General features: G+C 29.0%; 1 protein-coding gene and 1 long non-coding RNA gene across 2 annotated transcripts in view; one reads left to right on the top strand and one right to left on the bottom strand.

Annotated features, from left to right (window-relative positions):
* Positions 1–871: 871 nt before the first annotated feature.
* On the top strand, positions 872–1,671 carry LOC149886110 (uncharacterized). Its single transcript, XR_016454397.1, has 2 exons — positions 872–1,221; positions 1,345–1,671. It is a non-coding gene; the product is annotated as an uncharacterized LOC149886110 (long non-coding RNA).
* Positions 1,672–3,806: 2,135 nt separating this feature from the next.
* LOC145184639 (sarcoplasmic/endoplasmic reticulum calcium ATPase 2-like) overlaps positions 3,807–15,265 on the bottom strand; it is an 11,621-nt gene continuing 162 nt past the window's right edge. The window contains exons 1-24 of the mRNA XM_090093941.1: positions 15,235–15,265; positions 14,528–14,545; positions 14,285–14,367; positions 13,893–14,130; positions 13,246–13,326; positions 13,034–13,119; positions 12,889–12,955; positions 12,708–12,796; positions 12,541–12,624; positions 12,351–12,444; positions 12,088–12,218; positions 11,823–11,905; positions 11,291–11,393; positions 9,775–9,930; positions 9,386–9,602; positions 7,881–7,981; positions 5,937–6,059; positions 5,690–5,823; positions 5,458–5,585; positions 5,140–5,311; positions 4,815–5,017; positions 4,372–4,709; positions 4,163–4,295; positions 3,807–3,914 (exon numbers count right to left, since the gene is read on the bottom strand). The exon at positions 15,235–15,265 is cut by the window's right edge and continues 162 nt beyond it. Coding sequence (XP_089950067.1) covers positions 3,895–3,914; positions 4,163–4,295; positions 4,372–4,709; positions 4,815–5,017; positions 5,140–5,311; positions 5,458–5,585; positions 5,690–5,823; positions 5,937–6,059; positions 7,881–7,981; positions 9,386–9,602; positions 9,775–9,930; positions 11,291–11,393; positions 11,823–11,905; positions 12,088–12,218; positions 12,351–12,444; positions 12,541–12,624; positions 12,708–12,796; positions 12,889–12,955; positions 13,034–13,119; positions 13,246–13,326; positions 13,893–14,130; positions 14,285–14,367; positions 14,528–14,545; positions 15,235–15,265 — 2,913 coding nt within the window. The 3' untranslated portion in view covers positions 3,807–3,894. The remainder of the gene's footprint in view (positions 3,915–4,162; positions 4,296–4,371; positions 4,710–4,814; positions 5,018–5,139; positions 5,312–5,457; positions 5,586–5,689; positions 5,824–5,936; positions 6,060–7,880; positions 7,982–9,385; positions 9,603–9,774; positions 9,931–11,290; positions 11,394–11,822; positions 11,906–12,087; positions 12,219–12,350; positions 12,445–12,540; positions 12,625–12,707; positions 12,797–12,888; positions 12,956–13,033; positions 13,120–13,245; positions 13,327–13,892; positions 14,131–14,284; positions 14,368–14,527; positions 14,546–15,234) is intronic.

The raw sequence follows: 15,265 nt of genomic DNA on the forward strand, positions 1-15,265 counted from the left end.
TACTCTTAACTGCAACGGAACGTTCAACGCTAAAAGTATTTCATTGTTCGTAACTTTGTTCTAAGAATTTTGGGAAGTCAGACGAGAAAAATCAGTTGAAAAAATTATTTAAAAAAAGCATTTTTCATTGTTCTTATACAAGTTCAAAGAAAAGCCGACGAAATAGTTTATTCAAAAATGCGTTTAAATGCTGTTCGCTTTTGTTTGATCTATTTTTATGATTAAAACTTTTCTTTTTTTTTTTTAAAAAAAAACAACTTTTTTTTATACCTTAAACCTTGAAGAACTTTTTTTGCAGATATGGGATCGATGGGGACTTTTAATACTTTATTTGTAATAATGTGCTCAAGGTATGTACAAATTTTCAGCTCTATGCGAATTATTGCAAATCTACCACTATTTTTTTGTCTATTTTGACCGGATTATATGGGATATAAAGTATCTATGAGAGCTTTAACATATATTAACTTCAAATGTTTAACTTTAAGAGCTATTAGTTTAAACAAAGTAAAGAAAAGTTTAAAACGCCTCAGTTATATTTATTATTTTATACCTCTTATAATATAACATTTTCTCTTTTCATTTGTGTATTGTTTAATTCGAATAGAAAAAGTAAAGAATGTGTACATAATTCGATCTATGAACCATCGCTGTCGCCAGTTTAAGAAATGTGAATACCGTCAGAATAAGTAATTGAGATGATTAAGCCTCGATCGCGTTCTAACTAAAAACAATTTAATGGACGAATAAATCTTTGTTCCGTAAAAATAAAATGTATTTTTTTAGAAAAGTGTTTAAATAAATAAATTATTAAAATAAATAAACTTTTGATTATCGTGAAACAGTAATTAACTAAAACGATAAACACAAATGCAAGACAATGATGTTTCAAAGCAACCCGTTATTATTAAGCTTCATTCAAATGTTAGTTCAACATTTTAACAGTTGTTTGAAATTTCAGCTCACTAAATCTTTTAGAAATAAGTTAATAGCTTTCGGAGTCACCAATGCTTACCTCGTTTCCTGCTGATTGAAAATCAACGAAGATTTAGAAATAATAGATTTCTGCAGGCTTCAGTGCAGATTATATTCTTTTGCTGGATTCCCTTATCGATTTAATCCACTGAACGATGTTCCCTCAGATGTTCAACAACAGTGATGCGTAGTTATCCAAAACCATGATTCCATGAAGCTCATATTTTTTTAATTGAACACGGAAGAGTAAACTATTTTTATCATAAATTTTATACGATTTTTTGAAGATGATGAAGGCGATTTAAACCTCCAGAGGTAGGGAATTGTCATTTCATCATCGACAACTTTTTATCTTTTTTTAAATTTCAGACGCAGAGCACTTTGATAAGAACAACCCCATTAAAGATATGGTTGCATTGATACTCCTTAACCAATCACTTCTTCAATAAGCTCAAATTGTCCTTCAAAACAGTTACAAATTCTTTTTTTTTTTCTTCTTCCAATACCCCGTGTTACGTTACGTTGGCTAAATAGTGGCGCTGATAATTTGGAAATTTTGCAGCAATAGTTCAAACCTATATTGCAACCAATTGACTTTTAGATATTAATTTTATCATTTCATTGGAGCAACTTTATCACTTAAATTTGTTTATAATAAACAAAACTTAAACTAGTGGAATAATTTAAATTTGTTTAGATGTCGTTGTTATTAAACTTTTTGTAGGGTGGTTTCTTGGTTGAAACATGAAAACAACTAATTTAAATGTTACAAAACATTACATTGAAAATACTTCAGATAATTTTTCCTGCCGTAAATTTTTTTTTTCAATTTAATCGTTTTTATGTTGAATCAGTAAAAAATTTTTAGTTTACTCATAAACTTTAAACATATCTCTGGGATTGCTTGACCAAAGGAATTAATATCTCTGGATTGGTTGACTCCAAGATTTCAGTAATTCTTCCAAGTGATATCAAGTACTAAACTAAAGTTTCACCAAATATTGTTAAGAACCTTAGTTAAGTAATTCTCAATAAAATCTTTGTAACTAGTTCAAATTGTAAAATTCTAGTTCCAGCTTTAGTTCTCAGCATGTAAAAAATACTCTGAAATTTTCAACTAAAAAACCTTTATAATTTCTGAGATATCGGTGAAAACGAGTAAATTAAGTACCGACTCTAATAAATAAAAAACTTCCAAAAGCATTACCATCTCCACCTTCTTGATCTAAGTCATAATCATTATATCCTTTTTTAATAGCTCTTAATTTCATCCCTCTTCGCTATACAGACTCAATGGATTTTTGTCCATATTTTTGATACGTGTTTTATCTTTTTGTGCCGCTTTACTATAAATATATGACTAAAGTTGTTAGCTGTAGTAATATATTTATAGTAAAGTTTATTTTTTATCAGTATATATTAATATAGATATTAGAATATTCAGCATCCTGAAATATCTTTTTAAAGACAATAAGCCATCATTGTATTACATTACTGCTGAATACACTATTTCTGGAACCTTCTTTGAAACAAAATGAGTTTTAGGGCATATTTCCCTAACTGATTCAACGCCTCATTGGGGTTTTGCGTAAGACCATGGAGAGATTTGTTAGTAGTTTTTCATTGTTAAGATCAATAAAAACTTACCGAACTTCTGTTTTGATCATGCAAACTTACATAGATTTTATATTTTCCTTTATTGGTCACTTATTAGTTAGTTCTCCTGATAGTCACTTCGACATTTACACTGTAAATTTTAACTAGAAATCGATTGTTACATAATTTTTAAATCAAAAACAAACTTTTAATTTCAAATAAGATAACTTTTTTCAAAGAACTTGTGGTTTTTTAATCTGGAACCATGTTAACAATAAAGTTTAATTTGATCATCCTCTTTTAAAATTAAACGCTCTGAAAGAACTTTTAAACTTTTAAAATTCGTAAACGAGGATATTAAATTTGTAAACGAGGATATTAAATTCGTAAACGAGGATATTAAATTTGTAAACGAGGATATTAAATTTGTAAACGAGGATATTAAATTTATCAGGAAAACGCTTTTTTTAACAAATATTTTTGGTGAAATACCAATGTCCGTGGAAAATCAAATAATAGTCGAAAATTCCAAAATCTTTCGAAGACTTTTTTGATTAAAAAATTAATGATAGTCAAGCATTATTGACAATGTTAAAAAAATTTCGTAAAATACTTTAAGATATTTGTCAGGGAAATTTATTAAGTGAGTATAGTGGTTGGTAATGTAGTAGCTATTTTGTTGATTTTTCACAAAATTAAAATTAATCTATGAAATACAGATATTTAACAATTTAAAATTACAAAAGAAAAAGCTATTATATAATAAAAAACAAAAGATATTCAAAAGTATGTTTGTAATTGATCTAAATGTCACATCAGAAATAAATAATCTATTATCTGGCATTATAAAATGGATATCACAGAATATAACCCAGTTATACATTGTGCATTTTTTTAAAAAAAATTTCGAGCTATTGATAACTTTAAAACATAAACACAATATAATATGTATAAGTACATATATACTATTATGTTTGTGTGCGTGTGTACACAAACACACACATACATAATAGAGTATTTATACTTACATATATGTATATACATACACCATATTAGAGGAAACAAATAGAAGAGTTTAAAAATGTTTATTGGGTCTGCTTGAGTAAAATGTGATTCGACGCAACTTAAGTTAAAAGTGCAACGTCACTTATAAAACAAAGATTTTTCCACTGAAATAGTTTCATTTGCTAGTAGTCTAGCTCGTTCTGAAGAATACAAGAAATATAAAACACGTATCACAGTTCGATATTTTTTTATAATGAGTTAACTAACTTGTAGATTATTAATACAAAACGAACTTTATATCGATAGCTCTTCAAATGGTTAATCTCGCTTCGCTTTAACTAAACATAATAATATAAATAACTAAACATAATAATATAAATAACTAAACATAATAATATAAATAACTAAACATAATAATATAAATAACTAAACATAATAATATAAATAACTAAACATAATAATATAAATAACTAAACATAATAATATAAATAAGTTATTTAGCTAAAAAAATAAAATTGTAAAAGAACAATTCAATGGTTCTTTAAAGATGCAAAGTAGATTAAAAAAGAGGTTAAAACCATCCTACCACGTGTTGGTGACTTTGATAAGAAATTTCTTGTTATAAGTTTTAATATTTCATCAATAAAAATGACAGGTATCGAGAAGTATAGGACTGCTTTCCATTCAGCCCAGTTAAGAGGAGTTACACGGAAAATAGGCTGAAAAAAGATTTAGATTATAGTCAGAATGTAAATGAGATGTTTTTCTTAAACGTAAATATAAAAACTAGCATACCTTCATAAAAGGTGCATACAAGATAACAAAATGCAGGGCCATTGAAGCAGTAATGGCAGTTAACAGAGACCTATTTCTCCATGGCGGCATGACCAGCAAACTTTGATTTTCGCTAACACTGTTTAATGCATTCAACATTTCTATAGTTACGAGAACAGAAAGAGCCATTGTCATTGGATGCAGGTCTTTGAATACACTGCATGACATTCCTACAAAGTGTTCTGAGGTTGGTGAGCATTGCAAATGATGACTTAACTGGTAGAAGGTCATTTGTGGACCACCTTCATAAAACATAAACCACCAAGCTGAAGAGGCCACAGTTGCCATGCCAACATAAACTGATTTAAAAAAAAAAAAAAAAAAAAAAAAAAATGAACAAATGTAAAAAAAAAAAAAAAAAAAAAATACAAATAAGTAAAAAAGAGAAAAATAACAAGTCAAACCTCCTATGATAAGATACCGGAAAAACAACCATCCACTGATTAGTGGCTCTTTTGCTCCTCTTGGTGGTTTTTTCATTATATCAGTTTCAGGTGGATTAAAGCTAAGAGCTGTAGCTGGGGGACCATCTGTCATCAAGTTAACCCATAATAATTGAACTGGGATCAGAGCTTCAGGCATTCCCAGAGCAGCAGTTAAAAAAATGCTACAAAAAAGAAATACTTAGAAAACAACAATAACTATAACTGAATAACTATAAAAAAATTAAAAAATCACCATAATACTGTGTATAGTCAAAATATTAAAATGAAAAACATTTAAGTTTACCTGACTACTTCACCAATATTTGATGAAATGAGGTATCGAATAAATTGCTTTGTATTATTGTATATGGCACGGCCTTCTTCAACTGCTGCCACAATTGTAGAAAAGTTATCATCAGCAAGTACCATGTCAGAAGCAGACTTTGCTACGGCTGTCCCACTACCCATAGCAACACCTAAAATAGTAAAATTATTTAGAAAATACTTGGTTCTACTAATGTATTTTTCTTATATCATTTGTGATACTCAAATGATGTTTTATTGCAGCACCATTGCCAATGTTTTTCAAACTATACATTATAAAACAAAATAAAATTTTCACCAATCTTGGCTTTCTTCAAAGCAGGAGCATCATTAACACCATCACCAGTCATAGCAGCAACTTCACCATCAGCTTGAATGTACTCTATAATAGCACTCTTATGTGAAGGCTCCACTCTTGAAAAGAGTCTAAATAGCATTTTTTAAATTAATCTATTTAACTTTAATAAAAAAAAACTAGGCATAAATTTTTATTTTTTAAAAAATTATTTATATCATAATTTCTAGATCACCTAGCATTTCTGCAAGCATTTCTTTGTTCAACTTCTGATAACTCATCGAACTCACGGCCAGAAAATGATAACCCAGTAGTATCTTCATTCTCTTCAAACACCCCAATTCGGCGACAAATAGCTTCTGCAGTATTCTAAATGGATTTTTATTAGAAAATACTTTTTAATTAACCAAAAAAAAAAAAAAAAAAAAAAGAGAGAGAAAGCAAATAAATATCATTTAATTGTAATAAAATTTATCTCTTACTTTATTATCACCAGTTATAACAATAACTCTTATACCAGCTTCATAGCATTCTTTGATTGAATCACGAACTTCTGTACGTGGGGGATCTAACATTCCAGCAACACCAACAAAGGTCATGTTATTCTAATGTAAATTAAAAACAAAATTAAGAAATTGACAGTTTACTAAAATTTATCACAGTACTTAGGTCGTTAGGAAAGTTCGTAGAACTTCATCTATAAAGATACAATGAGACAGGAAATAATTAAATATTTATATATCATTTTAAACTGCGTTTAATTATGAACATTTTAAGTACTTGTTGAAGTATTTTGAATGTTTATTAAAAAAGTTATTTAAATTTTACTATATACGTTTTCAAGAAAAAATTTAAAAATGGATAAATTTGAATATCGAGCATATATTAAAACCCGTGCTCTACTTGGAGTTTCAGCACAAGCCATAACCGATGAGTTGGTTTTAGTTCATGGTGACCAAGCTCCAAAATATAGTACAGTTGCCAAGTGGGCTACTTTATTTAAAGATGGTAGAGAGAGTCTCGAAGATGATCCTCGCTCAGGGCACCCTCAAACCACGTATACAGCTGAGAATATTGAACGTGTGCGAGCCATTATTGAAGAAAATCCTCATGCAACACATGATATAATTGAAGCCCTGACATCGATTAATCGCTTTACAATCAACGAAATCATTCACAACGCACTTAAAAAAAGAAAATTAACATCACGTTGGATACCCCACGAGTTAACCGATCAAAATCGCAAGAATAGAGTTGAGGCATGTAAGGAAAATTTAGCTCTTTTCAGAAACGGTCCATGGAGACTATGTGATATTATTACAGGGGATGAGTCGTGGTTTTATTTGAGACAAGTTGGACACAAGTCGGCTAACGCTAGTTGGGTCGGTGAAGGTGAAAGTCCAAGAACTATAGTAAGATGCGACAGGTTTCAGCCGAAAAACATGTTCTACATCTTCTTCAAAACAACAGGTGTTGTTCATTTGGGTTATGTTGAAAAGGGAGACACCATTACTAGCGAATATTATATAAAAAATTGTTTGAAACCTCTTATATGCGAAATAAATAAGCAAAGACCTAAAACAGGCACTCAAAATTTCAAATTTCTCCATGATAACGCTCGACCCCATGTGACTGAAACCGTCACAAATTGTCTAAACCAAGCTGGAATTACAATAATTCGCCACCCACCATACTCACCAGACTTAGCTCCATCCGATTATTGGCTATTCGACTTGATAAAAAAAAATCTTGATGACGATACTGACGTCGAAAGTCAAAAAACTCGCATAACGAAGCTACTTCAAAGTATACCCAAAGAAGAGTATAAAAAAACGTTTGACAAATGGCTTGAAAGGATGCAACTTTGTATAGATAACAATGGACATTATTTTGAACATTTGATAAAACAAAATTAAAAAAAACTCTTCTTTTTTTTTTTTTAGAGGGGAGTTCTACGAACTTTTCTAACGACCTAAGTATCATTTTTATCATAACTAATTTGCTGATATGGTTTAACAATATTCAGAATGCTTTTGCAATATACCAAACAATCCTTTCAAAAAATAACCTGTTATATGTTACCAAAGAAAGACAAATGAAGATTTTTATTCTATTTTAAGTCTTGGGAATGGTTGGGATTTTCATTTTTCATTACACAAAGTTTTTTACTTTTTTTAATAAAATTTTAACAAATCTTAGAAAATTTTTTTAGGCAAAACAACTTTTTTTAAATCACCAGGATCATTTTTATATTTGCACATAAATTTTTATAAAAGCTTTTTAAAAATTGTGTCAGAATGAATCTATGAATAATACAAAATAAAATAAAGATTTTAAAGACTTTATAATGATAGAAAAAAGTATGGTTGAGCCAAGCATCGTTTGTATTTTAGGGCTTATTTTCATTTATCAAAGTCTGAAATTACCTCATACTTGATGAAGTTTATAGAATCTGTGAGGTCCATTTCATTTCTTGATAAAGGGTGATCAACTGTAGCTAGTGCCAGACATCGTAGAGTGTCTTTACCTGAAAATAAAAATACTTGAAAGTAATCTCTTTATTTTACTGAAATTCTCATATAAAATGGTGTAGTAAATAGTTATAAAGGCTGCTCAAAATGATAAAAACCCATAGAGTTTTTGAAATAATTTAAGAACCACTTAATCGATTTAATCATTTCTTTATTGTTTTATAATGAATTTATCTCTAAATACAATAAAGCTTTTAGAAAGCATCATCTTTAAGCTGATCAAAATATTTTCTTATTTTAGTTCAGTTATCTCCCATGAGCTTTTGGATAACAGTTTTTGTCAAATTTTCTGATGCCACACCCCAAACTTGGCAAAATTGATTGATATCTGCTGCAACTTTACCCTTCTTACAATTCATGTTTGTTTAAAATTTTTCAATTGGATGAAGCACATTTGCTTAATCACTTTTGTCCTAAAAAGTATTTCATACTTTTTAGGACAAAATTGACATTATTTTGTTAATACCATTTGAATACACTTCTTGATTAATGACAAGATACAACATCATCTCAGAAGACCAGCAGATCATTCTATCATGTAAACATTAGAGTTCATGTTTCTGCTAATGAAAAATGGCTAAATTTTAAAACTAATCGAACAGATCGCTTTCTAAATTATAACTTTATGGTTAAACTTACGTCTTCAATTGCTTTTTGCAAAATGCCAAACTTCATTACTTCCAGGATTGCATTAAATTTCTGGCCTGGGAGTGTCAAACAGCCAAGTTTGCACTAGGTTTTATCATCCAATATAATGAAGTTTTGATTTTCTTGAAGATTTTCTTATGACAGTTTTGCAACCGCATTTTTGGCTTTTACTGATTTGCTGTTGGGATCTTCCAGTGAATTTCTGCTCTCTGTGTGTCTTGTAACTAATTTTTTTTTTGATTTCTAGGATTGTCAGCTTGAAAATGCCTTTTTTTTCTCTCGATATTCCATATGGAGTACTCTGAATTTGCATAAATCCCCCTGATCACTTTTTAATAAAGTTTTAAGCTTGACAGACCTCTTTCTCTTCTTGATTTTCTTTCTAGCCTGCGACCTTCATTCTATGATTTGATGATATAAAAGACAGGTTTCATTTGAACTTTATGCTTTTTTGCTAGTAAATTAATTGGAACATTATTATTTTTAAACCACTTGTCCGAAATGAATTTTCTTCTATTTGCAAATACATTTTCTTTGTTTACAACCAACTTTTTAAAAACTACCTTTGCATTATTTGAAAGGGAGATGAATTTGCTTTAAAACAAAAAATTACCAAAATTGATTAAGTGGTTTTTACAATATTTTAAAAATTCCATGAGTCATTATCATTCTGAACAACCTTTAATACTTCGAAATAACTATTTACTTAACTAAAATACCAAGCTGAAGATCTTAAAACAAGAAGGACTTACCTGTTCCATAAATATTTACTTGCTGAAGTATTCCTTCTCTAAGTTGCTTAGTCATTGGAATGGTATCTTTACCAATCCGTACAAAGTTACACCTCTCAATTATGCTTTCAGGAGCACCCTTCACAAAAATCTTGTTTTGATTGGAATACAAGTCACTAACTGCTGTGCAGTAAACACCCATTGATTTTCGATCTCTGGAAAATTCCATTGTGAAATCCTGATAAGAAATTTTTGATTATAAAAAAAAAACATTTTAAAGCTACATGAAAATTCAGATTCCATCAATATTTACTCTTAAACTAATCTGTATTATGAGAAACAATTCTCTGTAAGAAAGCTTTAACATAAATAACAATAAGGTTTGAAACTATTTCATGAATTCTTAATACCTTTTTGAATTTTCCTCTTAGAGCATTATTACAAGCACGAGCTAATTGAGAACCTGAGTAGTTTTTTAAGTCAGCATCTGTCACATTCATTTTCTCAACTAAAACAAACAAAGCCACTTCTGTTGGCTCTCCAATCTTTTCATAACTGTTTTTAGCCTATTGGGAACAGAAAGCATTAAAGTGATTCTATTGTTTTGATCTTTTGCACAAATTTATCAATATTTGCACAAATTTATTATTTGGTCTAGGAATTAATTTGTGCGGTTTGACAAGGGATTACGAAACTAGCTTATTGTCTCAGCGTTTCGTTTAGCCACGCATGCATGCGAAGATCACTGTTATTGCGCATCATTTTCATTATAAATCATTTGATTTAAGCGTAAACAACACTATTTTTAATTTAGCTGATAATGTCGATTTTTGTTCCTGATAAAGTGTTTTTGCGGGGGATTCTTCTTCATTACTTTAACATGAACAAAAGTGCTACCGAAAGTCATCGTATTTTGGTTGAAGTTTATGGTGACCATGCTCTAGCTGAGCGAACGTGTCAGAAGTGGTTTGCACGGTTTAAAAGTGGTGATTTTTGTTTGGAAGATCAAGAGCGACCAGGACAGCCGAAAAAATTTGAAGATGCAGAATTGGCAGCATTGCTCGATCAGGATTCTTGTCAAACGCAAGAGGACCTTGCAAAATCGTTAGGAGTTGAACAATCAACAGTTTCCAGACGCCTCAAAGCCATGGGTATGATTCAAAAAATGTCTCATTGGGTTCCACATGAATTGAAAGACAGAGACATGGAAAGAAGAAAGACCATTTGTGAATTGCTGCTTGAAAGACAGAAAGGAAAGGGATTTTTGCATCGAATCGTTACTGGTGATGAGAAATGGATTTATTACAAGAATCCTAAACAAAAAAAGGCCTGGGTAAAGCCAGGTGAACCAGGTCCATCACAACCCAAATGGAATATTCACTGTGCAAAGGTTATGCTGTGTATATGGTGGGATATGAAAGGTGTGGTGTACCATGAGCTTCTGACACCTGGTGAAACTATTAATGGAAAACGTTATCGACGACAATTAATGCATTTGAAGCAAGCTCTGGTCATAAAATGACCAGATTGGGGTAGCAGACATGATAAACTCATTTTTCAGCATGATAATGCTCGACCACATGTCGCAAAACCTGTCAAAAACTATTTGGAAAATGTCGGATGGGAAGTGTTACCCAACCCGCCGTATTCTCCGGACATTGCTCCTTCTGACTACTACTTGTTCGATTGCATGAATAACGATTTGATTGGACAGCGTTTCACTTCTTCAGAAAATATCGAAAAATGGGTCTCTGATTGGATCACTTCTATAGATGAAGCATTTTTTCGACACGGAATTCGTAAATGGACACTATTTTCATTAATGTATTCATCCATTAAGTTTTTGAAATAAACCTTCAATTTTCAATTAAAAACCGCAAAAATTAATTCCTAGACCAAATACATAAAACATGTTTATATGCATGCCTTGTTATATTCTAAAGATGAATCATTGCACAGGGAACAGATTGTAGCAAATTCAACTAGAGTGTCATACTCCTTGCACCTGATATTCTTTCCATTAACGGTGCTAAACAAAATAAAGATGTCAGACCAATAATATTCATCATAAAAATAATTTCTAAAGTTATTATAAATAATATCAATATGTAACACAACAAACAGTAATTAAACTTTATTTAGCATAACTAACTTTATTTTCATAATAGCTCTATACAAGATTTGCTTTGGTAGTCATCAAAATAAAAAAACTATTTTGATTATATTTTATTATATCTATTTTATTATATCATGGTTTATATGTTATTGCATCTTAGAGTTGAGCTAAATAAAATTTTGAAATATAAGTGTAGAAATATTAATTTTACCATAATTAATGAGTTTTTACATCTTTTTTAACAAATAATTTACAATAATATAAATTTTTAAATATTAAGTTACTAAAGCAAAATATAACAAGAATAAAGCAAGATAAAAAAAAAAGATTATCAACACTAACATTTTTCCAGTAGGTTCGTATGTTGACCCCGTGACATCAAAATGTGTAAATAAATTGTCTTCTGCAGAAGCAACAATGAAAAACTAAAATATTAGTAAAAAATTTTATAAACTAGAACAAATGTTATTCTTGGTTAAAGAATATGAATTGACAATCAAATATAGCTAAGACTTTTTTAAAAAAGAAATAATTCAAAAAATGTAAAAACTAAATCTGAGCTTTTATAATTTTAAAACATAAAGAATAGATGACAGTAAAAACTTACTTTGTTTACAGACATTTGATTGGTTGTCAGGGTACCAGTTTTATCAGAACAGATTACTGAAGTACACCCAAGTGTTTCAACTGAGGGAAGTGATCTTACAATTGCATTTTTTTTTGCCATTCTTCTTGTACCTAAAATTGAATTATTTACCATAATTTAAAATACTTCATGTAATGTGAAAAATTCATTAAGACCATTCAGCAATATGAGAACATTCAATGCAGTACAACAGAATATTTTTTATATGACTGTATGGAAAATACCTAGGGCAAGGCAAGTTGTGATAACAGCAGGAAGTCCTTCTGGAATAGCTGCAACAGCTAATGCAACAGCAATTTTAAAATAATAGACAGCTCCCTGATGAAAAAAATTAAGTGGATTTTTTTATAAAGAATATCTTAAAAAGAATTTTAAAACACTAACGACACCAAAAAAAAAGTAAATAAAAATTACCTTGACCCATGATCCACCATGGACAGGATCATTAAAATGCCCTATGTTAATAGCCCATACTGATATACATATTAATGTAATAACCTAAAAAAAAGAAATTGAATATCAAATAAAATTTTAAAATTCTATTTTACTTTAAAAAAAAAAAAATTTAGCTTTGTAAAAACCTTGGAAAGTTGTTCCCCAAACTCATCAAGTTTATCTTGCAATGGTGTTCGTTCATTTGAGGACTCAGCCAAGTTATCACGAATTTTTCCTATATTACATATTTGTTTTTTTAAACATAAGAAATTATTGTTACAATAAAATATTATTAATCATATAACAAACACAACAAAAAATTTTTACCTATTTCTGTATTGACACCAGTCCCGACCACAACTCCCACACAGTTTCCACAAGCAATATTTGTGCCCTAAAATAAGTGGTTTTGTCATTAAATGTTATCAATTAAAATCAATTTTCATTTGATATTATATTTAAGATTAATTACTGAAAATAGCATATTTTTTTTATCTTGATTTGTAGCTCGTTTGTCAGGAACGGCATCTGTAAACTTTACTACACTGACACTTTCACCTGGAAAAAAAATCAGCAATACAATAAATTAGTTAATTAGATTAATAAAATTATTTTGGTCTTAAATATATTTTATTATAATTAAGATATATTAAACAAGTATAAACACAAACAACTAACACTTACCAGTAAGTATAGATTGATCTATTCTTATAACAGTTGAGTTAATTTTTGTGATGCGAATATCTGCTGGAACTTTGTCTCCAACTAATTTAAATATATATAAAAAAATATATAAAACATTTTCAGATACTTATTTTGAGTATATTAAATTTACAAAAAAATTTCTTTAAGTCTATTTTTATATCATAAACAATTGTTTTAGTGAAATTATAGAAGTTTAAAATAATTTTAATGAACCTACAGGCTTGGTCGGGAAAGATGTGTGATTGCACTCTAATCTTGACCACACATACAATATTTAGTTGCGACAACTTGCCCACGGCTTCATAGATGTTTTGAGAACATTTAAGTTTAATATAAAATCATTTAATTAGTAAAGATTAAAGTTATGAAGTTAATTTTTTAGCATGTATTTTTAAAACTTATTGTTATGCGGACAAACATGGAAACATACTTAAACTTAAATGTTCTCAAAACATCTATGAAGCCGTGGGCAAGTTGTCGCAACTAAATATTGTATGCATGGTCAAGATTAGAGTGCGATCGCACGCCTTTCTCAACTAAGCTTGAACCTATAGTATAAAACAGTAAAGATATGTCATAACCACATTTTTACTGTTTTATACTGGAAAAGAAACAAAAGTATTTACCTGATACATGCACAATGTCACCTGGGACAAGATATTTAGCTCGAATTACTTTAACTTCACCTTCCCGTAAAACCTTCGCCTCATCAGGTTCATATTCTTTAAGTGCTTCTATAGCTGACTCTGCATTCCTTTCTTGCCAAACCCCAATAACAGCATTTAATATAAGAATGACTAAGATTACAAAAGGTTCAACAAATGCTGTTACCTGATCATCCCCATCTTCAAAAAAAGCTAATACCTAAAAAAAAAAAAAAATACAAAATTTTCAGTTACATGAGTATTTAACATTTAGTTTGTTTTATTAGTAAGTAAAAACCCAGGTAGACTAGAAAATATACACAAGTAATTACTTAATTCGGAGCAGTTATTATTTTAAAAAAAAAAGTGCTCACAAAGGATATTGCTGCAGCTAGTAGCAAAATTCTAACAAGTAGATCTTCGAATTGTTCTAACACCATCTTCCACAAAGATTTATCTACAACAAAATAGGTTACATTTTTTACAATGGTATGAAATTTTTTTTTGTTAATGCATATATAGGCATTATATCGTATAAATATTTATGCAAATAAAAATCTACAAATTAACTGCTACTATCAACATATACTTTACTATATTTATACACATCTACTTACTCTCTTCAGCAGGCAATTCTATAACAAAGAAAAAAAGATTATTTAGATTACATAATGAAAAATATACTACTTAAACACAGGGTAAAAAAATGGAAATTTAGTTAGAATAACTGTGACATAGTAGTGCTGCATACTAAACAAATATATATAAATATATATACATATACATATACATATACATATATATATATACATATACATATATATATACATATACATATATATATATATATATATATATATATATATATATATATATATATATATATATATATATATATATATATATATATATATATATATATTAAGCATCTGCGTTTTGTTATTTTTTTATTCAAGACGAGACAAGACAATGATATCTGGGACACAATTTTTAAATTCTGAAAGAAAATTTATTGTCCCGGTTTAATAACTTTATTGTGGGACAGTTTATTCATCAATTTTTTCTGGGACATTTCTCATCTTTTTTTACATACATACATACATACATACATACATACATACATACATACATACATACATACATACATACATACATATATATATATATATATATATATATATATATATATATATATATATAATATGTTGAATAACTAAACAAATTTCATAAATAATGAAACAAGAAAATAAACTTGAAAATTTTTTTACTAGACTTTTATAGGATTTTTTGATTTCCAATTTATGTAAACTTTTTTTAAACTTACCATTAAATCCATACTTCTCAAGTCTCTTTTG

The sequence above is a fragment of the Hydra viridissima genome, unplaced genomic scaffold (genome assembly GCF_058129835.1).
Source record: "Hydra viridissima isolate aposymbiotic clone 2 unplaced genomic scaffold, HvirCarnegie_v1 scaffold_7, whole genome shotgun sequence".
In the NCBI taxonomy this organism is placed as follows: Eukaryota; Metazoa; Cnidaria; class Hydrozoa; order Anthoathecata; family Hydridae; genus Hydra; species Hydra viridissima.